We start from the raw sequence: 17,163 nt of genomic DNA, 5'->3' as shown, positions 1-17,163 counted from the left end.
TATTTTAGTTGACATAAAAGATAATTAAATTCAAATCTACACTAGTGAGAAAAACCCGCTGCCCTTGATTGTGGAGGGAAAGAGAGAGAGATCCGGGTTCAATCCTATTAGAAGCGGGAGAATCACTATGTAATCCCTTTCACTGAGGATGGATCATATAAACCGAAATGAAGACAGTAGAATTATTCCCTCAAGCAAAACAGAACTACGTTGACCACATGCCAATAACTAGCATAATATTTTTTACCCGCCATATTCTCTAATTTTTAGAATCCAGTAACAACAGTGCAATTAATAAACTAGTAATATAAAACTGTACTCAAATATTCAGATTTCAGTACAGCATTGCAATAAATGATATTTTGTTAACTTTGTTTCGTGATTTATGAATGATCTAATTTAACCTAATTTAACTAAAACTTTTTAATCAACTTGGATTACATTAAAAAATGAACGAAAAAAAAAACATCATAACGTAATGCAATAATGTTACGGTACAAGTTCAATTAACTATACCAATGCAATTAAGAGTGTATCTGGTCATCGTTAAAATAACTAATAAAAGATAATGACAAACACAAATAATTTTGTGAAATCTTATTAAACATAATCATAGTCATTATCAAAACGTACATAAAATATTCATTTAATATTTCTTCTCACATATCAATTATTGTGATATCATATCATATATTCTACTTTCCAAATTAAAAATGACATTTTAACCTATGCATATTATGATAGAAAGATACTCGGGAAAAAAAAAAGAAAAATAAAACACTAAAAAGTAACAAATATTTAATGCTACCACTGATAATGCATAGATCAGTAACCACGATAAAATTTTATACCTGGAATATTTCTTGTACAGACAGATAATCACGGAACAACTAAACTTATATTTTCAAGATATTTAATCTCGTCGTTAACGTTAACAATACAATCAATTTGTTATTTTTTATCCATAGTTTAATTAATCCACATTTAATTGCATTTAATATTAGGTAAATTAGCAGGAACGAAATATTTCTTTATAAAAGATTTTGATGATTAAAACAGGCGTAAACTGCTTTATAATAGCTAAGCAGACGATGTAATTAACGTGCATTGCCATGGAAACAGCAGAAGTGATTAATTCACTGGTTAGAATGAGATAACATTAGCTTAGCGAGTTTCCGAAGCTATCGTTCATGTTATTACGATGATGTAGTTGTTTATTAAAATGAGGCAGTGGGAAACAAAATTATAAAACAGATATTTTCGACGACTGGTCTATTTATTTATGAATTCAATATTTACATAAATAATATTTTTTTAACAAACAAACGAGTTTTTCATTGCACATAATTTATACTCTAGAAAATCATTAATTCAAAACTTTAATTTAATTATGAATATACGGTATATCGAGAATAAAATAATAAATAAATTACAATATGGATGTATTAAGTTGATTGTAAAAAGTGCAAATGCGAATTTCTAAGTATTTGCTGTTGACTCCACTGAAAGCAAAATTTGCATGTGGGTGTTACGGAAATATCGCAATGCTATTTGCAAAAGCGTATTTGGGTAAGTGCGGGACGTCACTTTTAAGGTATCAACAGCAATTTAAATCTTCGGCTGCGCGTGTAACTTTTCATGCTTTGATAAACACGTGCAAAAAAAAAAAAAAAAGTCCAGATTTTCATACTTTCCTCTTGGCTGCTTTTTTACGTGAAACTGTGTTTGAACGCATGTTGCAAGCAGGAAATTTTCCTTATGGGTATACTAAAGTGAGTAAAATGCCAGGCGTTACTTTGCTTTTTCCCCGCAATGCAGAATTTACAGCGCGAAAAGGAAAAAGGCTAAAAGAAATTGCTTTCTTCTTGATGTAACAGGAAGAAAGCGATTGGATTATATACTACACGCCATTTATTCTATTTGCTTACATTACAAATGATTCGTGGATTTTAAGATGAGATGGATAGAAGCTAGGCAATTTACAATAACCATGTTTCTCATCAGGTAAAAGAGGAATGCAAGTTCGGTTGAGCAAAGGTCTCACTGAAGTGCAACAGATTAACAAAAAAAAAAAAAACTTTCCAACTTAAAAAAAAAAAAACTAAATCCATTTCTTAGGTTGATTATAAATGTAATAAAGCAAGATCGTGTCGCCTTAAAATCCTACTGGCAAAATATTACTAGCGAATAGTTTCAGTAGTGATAAATGCAGTTTAAATAAGGAAAGATTTATTAAAGGATAGCATGAGAAGCAAATTTTCCATCACAATGCATCTTTACAACGGGCAGCTACCAGCCATATTTCATTCAGACGTCCGTGAAAGCGGGCGATGTAATCATATACCACTAAATAATATTCCTCACGTCTGTAGCAAAGTCCCATTTCCTGGAGCCGATACTGGAATAAGCTAACCTCCTTCCAGATTCGTTCCTCGACCAATAGGAAACCACCTACTGACTGAACGTAAACAATGACGTCATCTAGTTCAGTGATTTGGACACGTGGCTATAAATTAAAAAAAAAAAAAAGTGAATTTATAATAGTTATATATGAGCTTACTCTATTATAGCTTACATATGCAAATATGAATATTTATGTTTAGAGATACGTATAGTATTATTTTCTTTTCATAGATAAATGTAAATATATAAAAACAAATCACTTAGAGAATCACCTTTTTCGTGGAACTTCAACTGACATCTTAGTAAAGGCGCCAAATTGATTTCTTGGCAAACCAGACTATTGATCTCGCCACTGAAGTTAAATGGCTTCCATTTCGAATAGCGGTTAAGTAAGCATTACGGAAAGGCAACAAAAAAGCAAAAGAAGTTGCTGGAAAACGCAGACGAAAAAATAAATTGAACCGGTAACAAAATGTAGTGAAAGCAACAGAAAGAGCTGCCCTTGTTATCTCTCAAGGTTGAGATTACTTCCACAGTAGGGCTTCAATCTGTTATTCAACTTTCTGAGTAGAGGATAAAGCAACTTGTAAAAGTACATTGAACTTCTGAAGAAGATGAACGTGAACACATTTAGAGGACACTTTAGAAGCCAACGCTGAGAGAAAGTGCGCATGCTAATTACAACAAGCTACATTGATTACCAAAGTCCATCCCCTCCCATATGAACCGAAATCTTTTTTTTTTTTTTTTTTTTGAGTTTTCAATTTCTTTGCACCTTGATCTAACCAATTTTGCTTATCCTTTGGTTTTATAAGGCGAAACACATAAAATAAATCCTGCTTGGCCAAATCGGTAAACTTACATAACACTAAATGCACAAAAAAAATAAAAATTATCACGAACATTACTTCAGAAATAGAAAGGCGCATGCGCTAAAATAATTACACAATTTCAGAATCTTTAATTTTACTAATTCGAATGCAGAAAAATGAAAACGACAATTTTAAAATTAATTCCAGCAAATAGTCTGAGAGTAAACGTAGTTACTAATTTGATACGAAATAATATTTCGCGCGCGCACACACACACAGTTAAAGCAGTGAGCTATTACGTAAACGTTCGTTAATTCCACACTTTTATTTTGCCATTATTGTCATTAAACTGTTCACGGAGCGTTCTAAAAATAAATCGCGTGAACATCGATAATGCGATAATGAAATTTTAGTTACGTGCGCTTCAAGTTTATTGAGATATAATTATTTGTCGCGACACCAAGCGGACATAAAACTCAGAAGTGAAAAACTGTAATTAACGTAATATTTTCCATAATACTTACTGTTAAGGAGCTGTATTTTTAGAAATAGTTCAGATATGCATAAAATAATGGTACCGAAAAGAAAAATTGCACTTAGCATATATGAGATTTAATGTACAATATAGAATGTAGAAAATATATGATGGAAAATGTAGCAAATGTCAAATACAAATTATTTGAAAATGTGTACATTAAATTTTACATTTTCTATATTAAATTCTTATTAATGACATAAAAGAAACGCATTATTATTATTATTATTATTATTAACATTTATGTCACTATGCAGCTTTGCTAAAACATTATTTCGATGCCAACTACAGGACAGTCAGAAATAAATACAGTATAACAAGACCTCAGACAACTAATTATGTCACATATAAATACAATAATCACTACGGAAAGGCCACGCGAAACTTCTACATCCCAGACATGATAAACAAATTACCTTTCGAATACAGAAATCTTACAAACTACAATAGCCTGAAAAGAGCTCTAAGGACATACTATGAACAAGAAACACGCACCCAAAATACCATACAAACTCAATGAAACACAATATATCCGTTCAGGCTTCCAGTTCAGCGACGTATCAAGACATTCCAAGTTGTCGCGTGTGTGTGTGTGTGTGTGTGTGTGTGTGTGTGTGTGTGTGTGTGTGTGTGTGTGTGTGTGTGTGTGTGTGTGCGTGCGTGCGTGCGTGCGTGCGTGCGCGTGCGTGCGTGCGTGTGCGTGTGCGTGCGTGCGTGCGTGCGTGCGTGCGTGTGTGTGTGTGTGTGTGTGTGTGTGTGTGTGTGTGTGTGTGTGTGTGTGTGTGTGTGTGTGTGTGTGTGTGTGTGTGTGTGTGTGTGTGCGCGTGTGTGTGCGCGCGTGCGCGCGCGTGCGAATTCCTCAATCAACGGCTGCAGTGGAAATCAAGTCAATTAAACATAGATTTGATTTCATAGCTTCCAAACACAGCAAATAAATTAATAAATATTAACTGGTGTCATCCTCGGATAAGCTCACAAATAAGCTTAGAGGATGAAAGCTGAGAAAATACATCTCATCCAAGATAAAAAATAAAATATAATAAAATAAAATAATAATAATAAATAAATAAATGTATCATATGTAATCAAATGCATGTAATGTACGTATCACATGTAAATAAATGCATGTAATATACGTATCACATATAAACAAATGTATGTAATGTTGTATCGTATGTAATGATAAGTATGTAATGTATGTATCATATGTTATAAATTATTATAATTATTATTGCGGGAAAAAAGTATTATTATTATTATCAGAATACATATCAGAATAAAATAATAATAATAAATAAATAAATGTATCATATCTAATCAAATGCATGTAATGTACGTATCACATGTAAATAAATGCATGTAATATACGTATCACATGTAAACAAATGTATGTAATGTATCGTATGTAATGATAAGTATGTAATGTATGTATCATATGTTATAAATTATTATAATTATTATTGCGGGAAAAAAGTATTATTATTATCAGAATACATATCAGAATAAAATAATAATAATAAATAAATAAATGTATCATATGTAATCAAATGCATGTAATGTACGTATCACATGTAAATAAATGCATGTAATATACCTATCACATGTAAACAAATGTATGTAATGTTGTATCGTATGTAATGATAAGTATGTAATGTATGTATCATATGTTATAAATTATTATAACTATTATTGCGGAAAAAAAGTATTATTATTATTATTATCAGAATACATATCAGAATAAAATAATAATAATAAATAAATAAATGTATCATATGTAATCAAATGCATGTAATGTACGTATCACATGTAAACAAATGTATGTAATGTTGTATCGTATGTAATGATAAGTATGTAATGTATGTATCATATGTTATAAATTATTATAATTATTATTGCGGAAAAAAAGTATTATTATTATTATCAGAATACATGAATGTATCAAATGTAAAGAAACGTATGTAATGTTGTATCCTACATAATCAAAACTATGTAATGTATGTATTATATGTAATAAATTATTATAAAAAATTATTATTATTATTATTATTATTATTATTATTATTATTATTATTATTATTATTATTATTATTATTATTATTATTATTATTATCAGACCTCTATGGAATCAAAAGGCTCATCTCGAGAGTCCCACTGATCTCTAAGTTAAACCTAATGGACGATGGTATCGGAAAATGGTTTAACTTACCTCACACCAAATATGTCCTTATTGATTTTTTAAAGACTAACGTAATGTACGCTTAAGATAGATATTCTTACATTTAAAAATTTGTAGCAAAAAAAATAAACAAACTCAAATTGCAAACTCATCAAAAATTTCATTCTCTAAATGAAAAATTACAGAGTTAGTCAATTTCGGGCAAAGGTAAGTAGGGTTATTGCTGTACCGAAAAATCTGGGTTTTTAACCCCATTATATAGAGCAGTGGTCGGCTAACTGCGGCTCGCGAACCACATGCGGATCTTTGGATAAGTACATGTGGCTCTGAAGTAAAATTGAAAATGAAAATAAAACTATCATAGTTTCGTTTATAAAATTCTTAAAGGATTTTAATCATATAATAGTGATTTCATTTGTTTTATAGGTCTCGCAAAACTTCGTGGCACTAAGATGCGCGATGCCAAGGAGAGAAAAGCGAGCGTGGAGAGGATGGTTGAGCACACGGTAAGCAGGGCAGCCAAACTAATTAGGATTAGGTTTTAGGTTTCCTCGACATCTGAGGTCATTTGCAAAGCAACAAAGTGACTAATAAGCGAGAGCACGGGCGCTCTCTACCGGACAAGGCAACGTTGGCAATGGAGAAATGTGAAAGCGCAGTCCGTGTCGCTTTACTGTTTCTGCAACTTAGTATTTTCTTTTAGCTGGGTGCATCCAGAAACTGCATTAAGGTGATAAAGGTAACCTGGCAAATATTATTATTATTATAAAGGCAATTATTTTAAATATATATATATAATATTGGTAGGAGCCTGTGTAGCTCAGTGGATGTGGTATTTGTACACCACGGTGTTTGACTGCATGAAGGAAGACTTTGTTTGGAATTTAGTCTACTAGAGGAAATTTTTCAAAGCCTTTTTTCGACCGGTTCCCGAGTTAGTCGATCTCTGGCACGGGCAAGCGGGTTTTTTTCTCCTGGCAACTCGGGTTTTTCGTTCTATAAACTCAAGAAAATCGACCGTAGAACCCACATTATTTCAGACATTAAATATATTGTGTTAGGGTTAAGGACCACGAGATGGCGGAACTAGTTAAGATGTCTCTCTTCACTGTGCTGCTTAATTAGTGATAGCCTTTGGTCAGCTATCTCTGATTGGCTGCCAGTGGAGATTGAACTGCCCACTCAGTCTTCAAAAGTTAGATAGGGCTAAACGGCCTCGCCTGAGATTTTAGTGAGGAGATTCAGGTTTTAGTGAGAGAGGGATAAGGATAAGTGAGAGTTATTGATAAGTGAGAGTTATTTGAGAACATTTTATTAATATAAGAATAAGAAATATATATTGCAGATGCCAAAATTTCAGGTACGTAGATAAGGTAAGGTAAAGGTAAAGATTGAGACAGGTGATCACAAAGTATAGTGATTCTGAATATTGTACAGCAAACTGCAGACTAGTCTTAATCATCATGAACAGTCCGTACGATGAACTAGCTTTAAGCAGCTGCTTGCAATTTTCCGACATGTAGGAAACCTGTTACATACAAAATGGCCGGGTAAAGTAGAGATCCATCAAATCGCGGAAGTCGAATCTGAGGACTCTCAACCTTCAGAACCTCTCCCCACCACTTCTCAAGATGACACAAGAGACAACAACCCAGCCACAGATACTCAGACCCCGGAAGAACCAGACGACTACCAAACGGTGAGCAGAAAAAAGCTTCGAAAAGAGACACCACCCGAAGAACCGGAACACCAGCCAATGGACACAGCAGCACAAATCAAAGAACGAGTCCCGAAGGTAATCTTAAGAGACAAAAAAACAATGCTCGACAATTTCGGGGGCCATGAGAAACTCCGAGATTAAATTCAAAACAGCCAAAAACTCCGACGAAGGAGTCTGTATCCAGCCTGAAGGGACATCAGACTACCGTCGGCTAACAAAGTTAATGGACGAGCTAAAGACCCCATACCACACTTTCGAACTGAAAAGCGAAAAAAACCTAAAAGTTGTCATCAGAGGACTGGTAGAAGAAATCACGACGGAAGAAATAGCCATCGACCTTAGATCTCAAGGACTGGAGCCCATAAAAATATCAAGAATGTACCGGGCAGGCAAACGTCCCATGCCGCTGGTTCTCGTGGAAATTAGTAAGGAAGGACAAAGAGAGATTTGCGATCTCAAAACAGTTTGCAATCTCAGGATTAAAACAGAACCACTAAGAAAGAAAGCAACAGCAGGACAATGCCATCGCTGCCAGAGATATGGGCACGCACAGAAACTGTGCAGAGCGGAGTACAAATGTGTGAAGTGAGGGGACAGTCACCCTACTCAGACATACTCCAAACCATGCACAACTCCAGCCACATGTGCAAACTGCGGTGGCCCACACCCAGCCAACTATAGAGGCTGCACTCTCCACCCAGATAACCTGGCAAGAAACGGAAAAGCAGGCACTCCACCAGCTCAAAAACGTACAACACCCCTTGAAGAAGGAATCTATCAGCGAACATCACACATCTCATATGCTGCAGCAGTCACCTCAAAGGCTAAATCAGCAGAACCTATGCCCAACAGTCAGAACACAGCTGCTATCCTAGCTGCCACCCTGGGGGAGATGCTAACGGCTTTCAGCAAGACCAACCCCAATCAGAGTGATACAAACAAGTTCTTAAAAACACTCAAGTTATCTTCGCAATGATAAGCAATGAGTAATACACCTGGTTCGAACAACTTCATACAGATCGCATTTTGGAATGCCAACGGCCTAAACAACAAACTCCTGGAACTACAAGAATTTACAGCAAGACACAGAATAGACACCCTCTTAATCAACGAGACGCACCTTCGGCCCTGCGACAACCCCCAAACTAAGGAACCATGCACTAATTAGGAATGACAGACTCAATGTCAGAAGAGGTGGAACGGTTATCTTTGTCAAATAAAGACATAAGACAAAACGAGATCAAGAAGACAACGACTACAAACCTGGAAGATACTGGAATTGAGATACACACCAACAATGCAGGTAACCTAAAGCTATATTCAGTCTACAACCCTCCAGGCAAACCACTACTATCCTCAGATATCTCCCAGCTCCTCAACACAAACGAAGCAACAATTGTGGCGGGAGACCTAAACGCAAAACATCCTGCATGGAACAGTAGGAACTCCAACAACACCGGGAAGAGCCTACACACGTTCGCTATGACAAGAAACATCATCATTGCAGGTCCCGCCGAACCAACACACTACGGACCGCTGGGAAGACCTGATGTACTGGATATAGCCATTTTTAGGAACACCTCGCACCAATTCCAGTTACAGGTAGTCAATGATCTTAGCTCCGACCACAATCCGGTACTACTAAGCCTAGTCGGGGAAACAGAAATCATCCCCAGGCAGTCCTCCATAAATTTCAAAAAGCTGAACGCTACTCTCCACAACCGCACAGGACCCGTTCCAACCATCTCCTCACCTAAAGAAATAGATACAGCGATCAGAAAACTGGAAAGCACAATCCAAGCTGGCCTAGCAGCAGCTTTCACCGTTACCACTTCAGCTCAAGCCAACCTGCTCCCAGAAGAGATTCTAAAGCTCATCCGCAGCAAAAACAGGATCAGACCGATACCATACAACACTATTCCCCCAGGACAGACAAGAGCTAAACAGGTCAACACACTTGGTCCGATATGCGATCAAAGATCAGAAGAACCAGCTGTGGGTGAAGACGCTAAACTCCTTAAACACCAAAGACAACCCATTGTGGAAAATGACTAACGCCCTTCGCAGCGACCGCCCCAACATTCAGTCAATCCAGGGAGAAAGGGGCATGGCCTACCGAGACGACGAGAAAGCAGAAGCCTTCGCGGACGCCCTGGAACTGCAATTCAGCCCAAACTATGCGCATGCGGACTTGCACTTCATTGAAAAAATACACAGGCATGTCCGCTGTGCACTCCATCAAACCAGCAGCCAAGAAAACACAAGCTACGCTACACCAAAGGAAGTACACCAAATCATCAAGAGCCTCAACAACAGAAAGGCCCCAGGTCCTGACGAGATTTCAAACCAAACCATAAAAGCACTCCCCCATAATACAGTTATGCATCTATTGGCAATCATCAACGCGATGCTAAGACTCAACTACTTCCCCACTCGCTGGAAACGGGCAGATGTAATCCTCATCCACAAACCCGGAAAAGCATCTCAATTCCCCCAGAACTACAGTCCTATCAGCCTCCTATCAAATCTGGGAAAAATCGCGGAAAAGATAATTCTGAACCGCCTACAAAACGAAACGCACAAGATGGGCCTAATCCCAAAAGAACAATTCGGATTTCGCAAAGGCCACTGCACAACACAACAGGTCCACAGACTTATAGAATTCATTACTACTCGATATAACTGGAAACATCACACAGGTGCAATCTTCCTGGATATGGCGAAAGCCTTTGACAAAGTATGGCACAAAGGCCTCATCCACAAACTAATAGCTGCAAAATACCCACTAAACCTCGCCAAAATCATAGAATCCTATCTGAAAGACCGAAAATTTCAAGTTAATCATCAGACAATCATCAGACCAATACTAACGTACGGATCGCCGGCATGGAGCCACACCTCCCCCAGCAACATCCAAAGACTACAGGTACTACAAAATAAATGCCTCCGAATGATCTTCGACGCCCCGTGGGTTGTTAGGAATGCTCTCCTCCACCAAGACGGAAACATGCCAGACATACCTTCGTATCTCAACCAGACTGCTACCAAGTACTTCGCCCAGGTATCACTCCATCCCAACCAACTCATTCGTGATGCATCAAATTATGATGAAAACGACAGATGGAGACACAAACGCCCGAATGCAGCTCTGATCATCGCTTCAAACGATTGTACACAGCCCTAATTCGGGCGAGCCATGCGCTCAAAAATTTCTCATTATCAATAATCACAATCTAGCGATGAAGGGATAAAAATCCAAGAGATTGACGTCCATCTCACCATTTAAGTTAACTAACTACGGCCTTGCCTAATCCCTATATACGGGAATAAAAAGGCGTTAGCTGATTTTTTTTATATGTATAATATTGGTTTTATTATATTTAGATATGTTGACGGTGGCGATTTACCGCGGAGTGTTTTATTTCACGTGCAAGAATAAAATATTTCACTGTTAGAATAAAACGTGTTACTCGCGAGATTTATTTTTATTATATTTTCGAATTATTGTCATTTATTATTTTGAAGAATCACTTAGTTCTTTTTATTTTCTTTTTATATAATGTATTTATATAACTTGTTAAATAAAATATATTGTTTAGGGTGCTTTTCAACATGGCTACAAAGAAAAAAACTAAGAAAATCAACAGATGAGCATCGTGACTTTAAAACTGAAAGGACTGAATCTTTCGCGTTTATCTCGAACTCAGATGGTCTTCCAACCTGTCTTATTTGCCAAATAAAACTGGCGCACAACAAGAAGTCAAATTTGGAGAGACATTTCACGACAAAACATACCACGATTGCCAGAAAATATCCTGTCGGTGACACGAGAAAGAGAGCAGTTGAAGAACTTCAGAAAAATGTTGAAAAATCAAGTTCTGTATTTAATTATTGGAGAGAGTCTGCCAAAGATGTCAATATTGCAAGCTTCATAGTGAATCAGGAGATCGCTAAGAGAGAAAAACCATTCACAGATGGTGAATACATAAAATGTTGTTTTGTTAATGCGTCTGAAGAACTTTTTCGGGATTTCAAAAACAAAGCAGAGATTTTAAATAAAATTTAAAACATATCGTTATCTGCCAAAACAATAGCAGATAGGACAGTTACAATGTCCTCAAATGTGACCAACCAACAAGTCGAAGACGTTAAATTAGCCTCAGCTTAATCAATTGCGGTCGATGAGTCTTGCGACATCAAGGACACACAGCCCAAGTTTCCCTTTTTGTGCGGTATGTATCATCTGAGGGTCCGAGAGAAGAACTTCTGGGATTATTGCTACTCAAGGGCCAAACGCGTGGAGAGGACATAGCAAATGCCGTCCTTGAATGCATGGAAAAAAATCATATGCCACTGAATAAAATTGTGTCAATTGCAACCGATGGTGCGAAAATATGACGGGAACGAAAATGGGTTTTGTTTCAATTTTAAAAGGAAAAATTAATCATGAAGTGATTACTTTCCATTGTATACTCCACCAGGAAGACCTTTATGCACAAACATTTACAGAAGAAATTGGTAAAATTATGGAATTGGTAATTAAGATTACCAACACCATTATAGCAGGGGGACTTAACCATCGACAATTTAAAGAGTTACATCACAACTGAATCAGCTCAATCGTAAATTACAAGGCAAGGGAAATACTGCTTTTTCAATGCTAGAGGAAGTTATTTCGTTTGAAAAGAAATTGATTCTGTTCGCTGAAAATTTAGAGAGGGGAACTTTAGTTCATTTGCCAAACTTGTCTCAATATCGCCGAGAAAACAATGCCCTCATTAACAAAGATTATTTCAAGACAGCAGTTTTGAACATGAGAGATTCTTTTCTTCAAAGGTTTCAGGAATTCAGAAATAATAAAGCGACTCTAGCTTTTATTACAAATCCTCTTAATGCCAATGAAGGAATTAAATTTTTCTCCGTTTGATATTGACACGCCTAATTTTGAAATAAAATGGCTGGACTTGACAAGCAAAGACTTATGGAGCTCCAAATTTATACATCTTGGTACTGAAATAGAACTGGAAAAAGAAAAATGCAGTCTGATTTCACAGCGCAAGCAGACTGCTATAAAAGAACTACAGAAGGCAGACTCAATGATTTTCAATACTTGGAATAGTCTTCCGGACTCATATCATGAGTTGAAAAAATTTGCATTTGGTGTTTTCAGTATCTTCGGGTCTACATATTTATGTCAGCAATCGTTTTCTAACATGAATTTCATTAAATGTAAATTGAGGAGCCAAATTACTGATGCCAACTTGGAATCGTGCCTTAAATTAAAAACGACTAGTTACAAATCGGACATACAGCAACTTTCTAAGGAAATGCATGCTCATTGCTCACACTGATTAAAACCAATGAGAGCAATTTTTTGTGTGATTTTTCTTCATTTAATAATGATATAATTAATATTAAAACTTGTTATATATTACTATAAATTTACTATAATATTATTCTAAATTTCTCTTATTTGTAAAAATATATTTATGGCTCTCGAATAATTTTTAAATTGTTGTCAGGGACAGGTTTGGCTCTTTCGTCTCAAAAGTTTGCCGACCTCTGATATAGAGAATAGACATCCAGAAAAATAGAAAGATATAGGTATGAATTTGGTGACAAACTACCGGAACTGCTTCCAGACTTTTTCGGCCGGTTCCCGAATAAATCAGTCGTTGGTGCAACCATTAGGATTTTTTTTTTTTTTTTTAGAAAAAAATTAATTTAATCCTCCAATTCAGAAAAATCGACTGCACAACTGACACTCATTCAAATAATAACATTAGTTACGTTTAGGAATAAGAAATGGTGACAGTTGTCTCTCCCCTGTAAGTCTTGAAAATCATCGGTAGTCATGAACTCAGCTATTGTTAAGATTAACGGTGGAGACTCACTGCTCACCTACTTCAAAAGTTAGAGTAAAAATAGTCTGTCTGAAGAATAAAAAAGCAAATGTACTGAAAGATTAATTTTATGTTTTTTAAATCCAACTAGGCATCAGCAACAGTCGTTATATCCTGGAGCTTGATGCTTCCACTTTTCAGAACAAATAAAATCCAGAAGTAAGAACTACGAATAAGGTAGAAGGTAAAGTATTTCTAGTAATATAATTCGATGGTAAACATTACAACTCAAGAATTGATGGCAGTCACTTTCTTTTAACAAAAGAGTACATCCGTTTACTTCGAGAGTTCATTGTCACAAATGCAAGAATAAGTTCCATTTAATTGTGCCCATTGGTTGTATGGTTTTGCAAAAGTTAATAATTTCTCGGAAACAGAATGATTATTTTAAGCATTATTTTGCTGTTTGAATTTTAAGATTCAAATGAAGAAATTGTACTTCACTGGCTGACAAACCAAAGAAAATATCCTCATTAGTTGAAGCTCTTCAAAAAGTTCCATCGATCGATGAATTAGGATTCATATCCGAAGAAATATTCATAGATATTCATAAAAATATTTTTAATAAAAATCTCCTCGGCGACACTAACGGGGAGTGAATAAAACTGATATTTATATTTAGTGATTTTTCCCAAAGGCGTTATTATTGGGAACTTATAATAATAATAATAATAATAATAATAATAATAATAATAATAATAATAATAATAATAATAATAATAATAATAATAATAATAATAATAATAATAATAAACTATTATTATTATTATTATTATCGTCATCGGACTTGCACTACGACACCTAACGGCACGAACACGAATTATACAGCCAATGAATGTATTTATCCTTCACAGCTAAATTACCAAGCTTGAGAGGTTAAAAAATATATTAAAAAAGCATAATTGTGCAGACATGCACTGACTAAATCTAATTAAGAGGGCTGAGAAAAAACTAACAACGCGCCAAATCACATTAACGCTCACCCAGTGAGCCTCCGTATCTAAGGTCGATAATGAACAGACTCATCGGTTGGAAAGTACTGTTTTTCTTTTTCCTCGGACACTCAGGTTATTCACCCGTAAAACAGCATTTGGCTATAAGACCACATGCAATTAACAGACACAATACACTAGCCTCATTCGGTCGCTTCCATCGTAAAGGTAGGATAACCTAAACTTGCAGACAGTGTGATCTGAGATATAATAAGCATGAGTTCTGTTGCTCAGCGGTATTTCCGATTGTGACAAATACAGAGATAGAAAGATAAAGAGTGGCTATTCGGTAGTCTAGAACATGTTCTCTTAGAGTAGATCATTAAGTTAAATGAGTCACTGTCCAGGTCTTATGATGTGGAACTGAAATGCAATCAAGGATTTCCGAGGCCCTTCCGTTCAGCACCATTTGTAATTAACACAAATAAATTCATAAACGAAAATTATAAGTAACATATATCAGGAAAACATACTAAAACATTTAAAAATGGTTCTTCAGGATTTTAATTATTACCGCTGCAGGTCCTGATTTGGGAGGCATTCTGTGAAAACGTTTTGGAAGATACAATGATACTGTATAGATCTGAGTGCACGTAGAATTAGCTTCCCCTGACTTCGCTTCCCTCACATGAACAATTCCAGCTGGCCGAGTTGGTTCAATCACCTCAAAGTGTGAGTTGATACCTAGAAAATGAAATAACGATGATTGTTGAATTATTGCAATATTTTTAATGCATTTCTTTTAAATATGCGTTAGTTGTTAATCGATATTTTATTCTTAATTTTTTACATCATGGTCACTTCACTGACATTATACTAATTACTGTTTTGTTTTCCAAATAAAGACACACAGTTTGGATTCAAATTTTGCATATTACGCTATAAAATAAACATGGCGTCATACGCAATAAAACAAATTCAGGCGATAAAATTAAAACTACAATCTCTCTTTTTGGAGATTTGTTGCTTTCTTTTATACTCATTTTTTATCGTTGTTAAAAATAAACCGTTTTGTTCCATTGTTGATTTCTCTCGGATGTTAACAGCGCCATCTCAGTGTACGTGCGTGTTAGTGAATATTTAATAACTAGCGTGTTTGTGAGATCCATCTTTCATATTTTTTGACAAGTTCCAGATGTGATGCTGAATCCAAGTACACACTTATTCAATTCTAGGTGCTATTTTATTGATGTACGAACGAAGAAAGCACTCACATAAAAAGGAAAATCCAGCATTCACGTTACAATATCGTAGCTGTTGTATATTGACACTTTGCAGTTTGCGAAAAAAGGGAGAATATAAATCACTGTTTAAAAAGCAGAATATTTCAACAGTTCTGTCCATGGGAATTTCTACAGGCGTCACCAATAGCAACGCGTATTTCATTGGTATAAAGACTGTTATTTTGGTGAGAGTCAAACGCTGTTGATACATCGTTAGACTCACTTTTTTTGCAATAAAAGTTAACTCAACTTTTATTATTATTATATTATTATTATTATTGTTGTTGTTGTTGTTGTTGTTGTTGTTGTTCATTTGTTTATTTTCTGCTTGCAGTATTTATCTATAAAAAGTAATAAATAAATAAAACATTTTAAAATATTTAAAAAAATTATCAAAAGATGACGTAATGTCGTACTCGTTACGTCACTCACCATGTTTGTATAGATGAAGGGGCATGAAGGCTTTCCAAATACCTGCTTTTGTAAAGTCGCAGAAGTTTGGCGAATGCGTGGCAAACCGTGCTCCATAATATCGACGTTTTTGTATTCCAGCTCGATAACTGGACAACACATCAAACTTTGGGCATTCCATACCTAAAAACACAAATTAATAACAACTAAAACAGAAGAAAAATTAAAATAGGAAAAAATAAAAAATAAAACACCTTCACGCTCACCAGAATATTTTGTTATTTTTATCTAAAGAAATCTACAATTTAACTAAAAAATTAGGCGCCCTCTATTTATCGAAAATGATATATAGAGGGCGCCTATTTCAGACAATGATCAAAAAAATCATTTTCTGAAACTACGTTAAGCAGACAGATATACGTATAAACATTTTATTAAACAGAATGACAAATAAAACTATTTTCTAGTACAACCTTTGCATACTCTAAGTCGAGTTGCTCTGGTAAGATCCGTAAGCCTTTCGCCTCCAGAATAGTTAGGTAACTTTGTCATATCCGGGGATCGAAATCGTGTAGCGTACATCCAAATTTCGTAGTGATCCGCTGCAGTAGACATTTGTCTATAATAATAATAATAATAATAATAATAATAACTACGCATAAAAATCAAACAATAATAATAAGAAGAAGATTTTTTTTAATCACAGATACTTTATTATTCATACCTTACTATTTATATTATACACACATGTACATATCTGCATACAAGAACATAAAGAATAAATTATATGTATCTACGTTGTAATCATGTGTATATGAACAATAAAACTTAGGTAAAATTCTGCCGTGTAAAAATTCTGTGCAAAACATGATTAGATATTGTTTATATATTACGTATTTATGCAAAGCACATACTATTATAATATTAACAATGGTGATTATACAGATGTTTTGCAATGAGTAACTAATATCATTATTATCACTATTAT

The 17,163-nt window shown here is 35.1% G+C and overlaps 1 protein-coding gene across 6 annotated transcripts in view; it reads right to left on the bottom strand.

Annotated features, from left to right (window-relative positions):
• Window positions 1-1,370: 1,370 nt before the first annotated feature.
• Window positions 1,371-17,163, bottom strand: part of LOC150102246 (uncharacterized) — a 46,109-nt gene continuing 30,316 nt past the window's right edge. For all 6 annotated transcript variants that reach the window (XM_090399456.1, XM_090399457.1, XM_090399460.1 and 3 more), the window contains 4 exons: window positions 16,649-16,794; window positions 16,197-16,358; window positions 15,056-15,225; window positions 1,371-2,506 (listed from right to left, as the gene is read on the bottom strand). In XM_090399456.1, coding sequence (XP_090255582.1) covers window positions 2,264-2,506; window positions 15,056-15,225; window positions 16,197-16,358; window positions 16,649-16,794 — 721 coding nt within the window. In that variant the 3' untranslated portion in view covers window positions 1,371-2,263. The remainder of the gene's footprint in view (window positions 2,507-15,055; window positions 15,226-16,196; window positions 16,359-16,648; window positions 16,795-17,163) is intronic.

Source organism: Typopeltis vanoorti, chromosome 10 (assembly GCF_054136105.1).
Source record: "Typopeltis vanoorti isolate ZY-2024b chromosome 10, IOZ_Tvanoo_1.0, whole genome shotgun sequence".
Lineage (NCBI taxonomy): Eukaryota > Metazoa > Arthropoda > Arachnida > Uropygi > Thelyphonidae > Typopeltis > Typopeltis vanoorti.
Note: the sequence above shows the minus strand (reverse complement) of the source record. Positions and strands in the feature narration are given on the sequence as shown.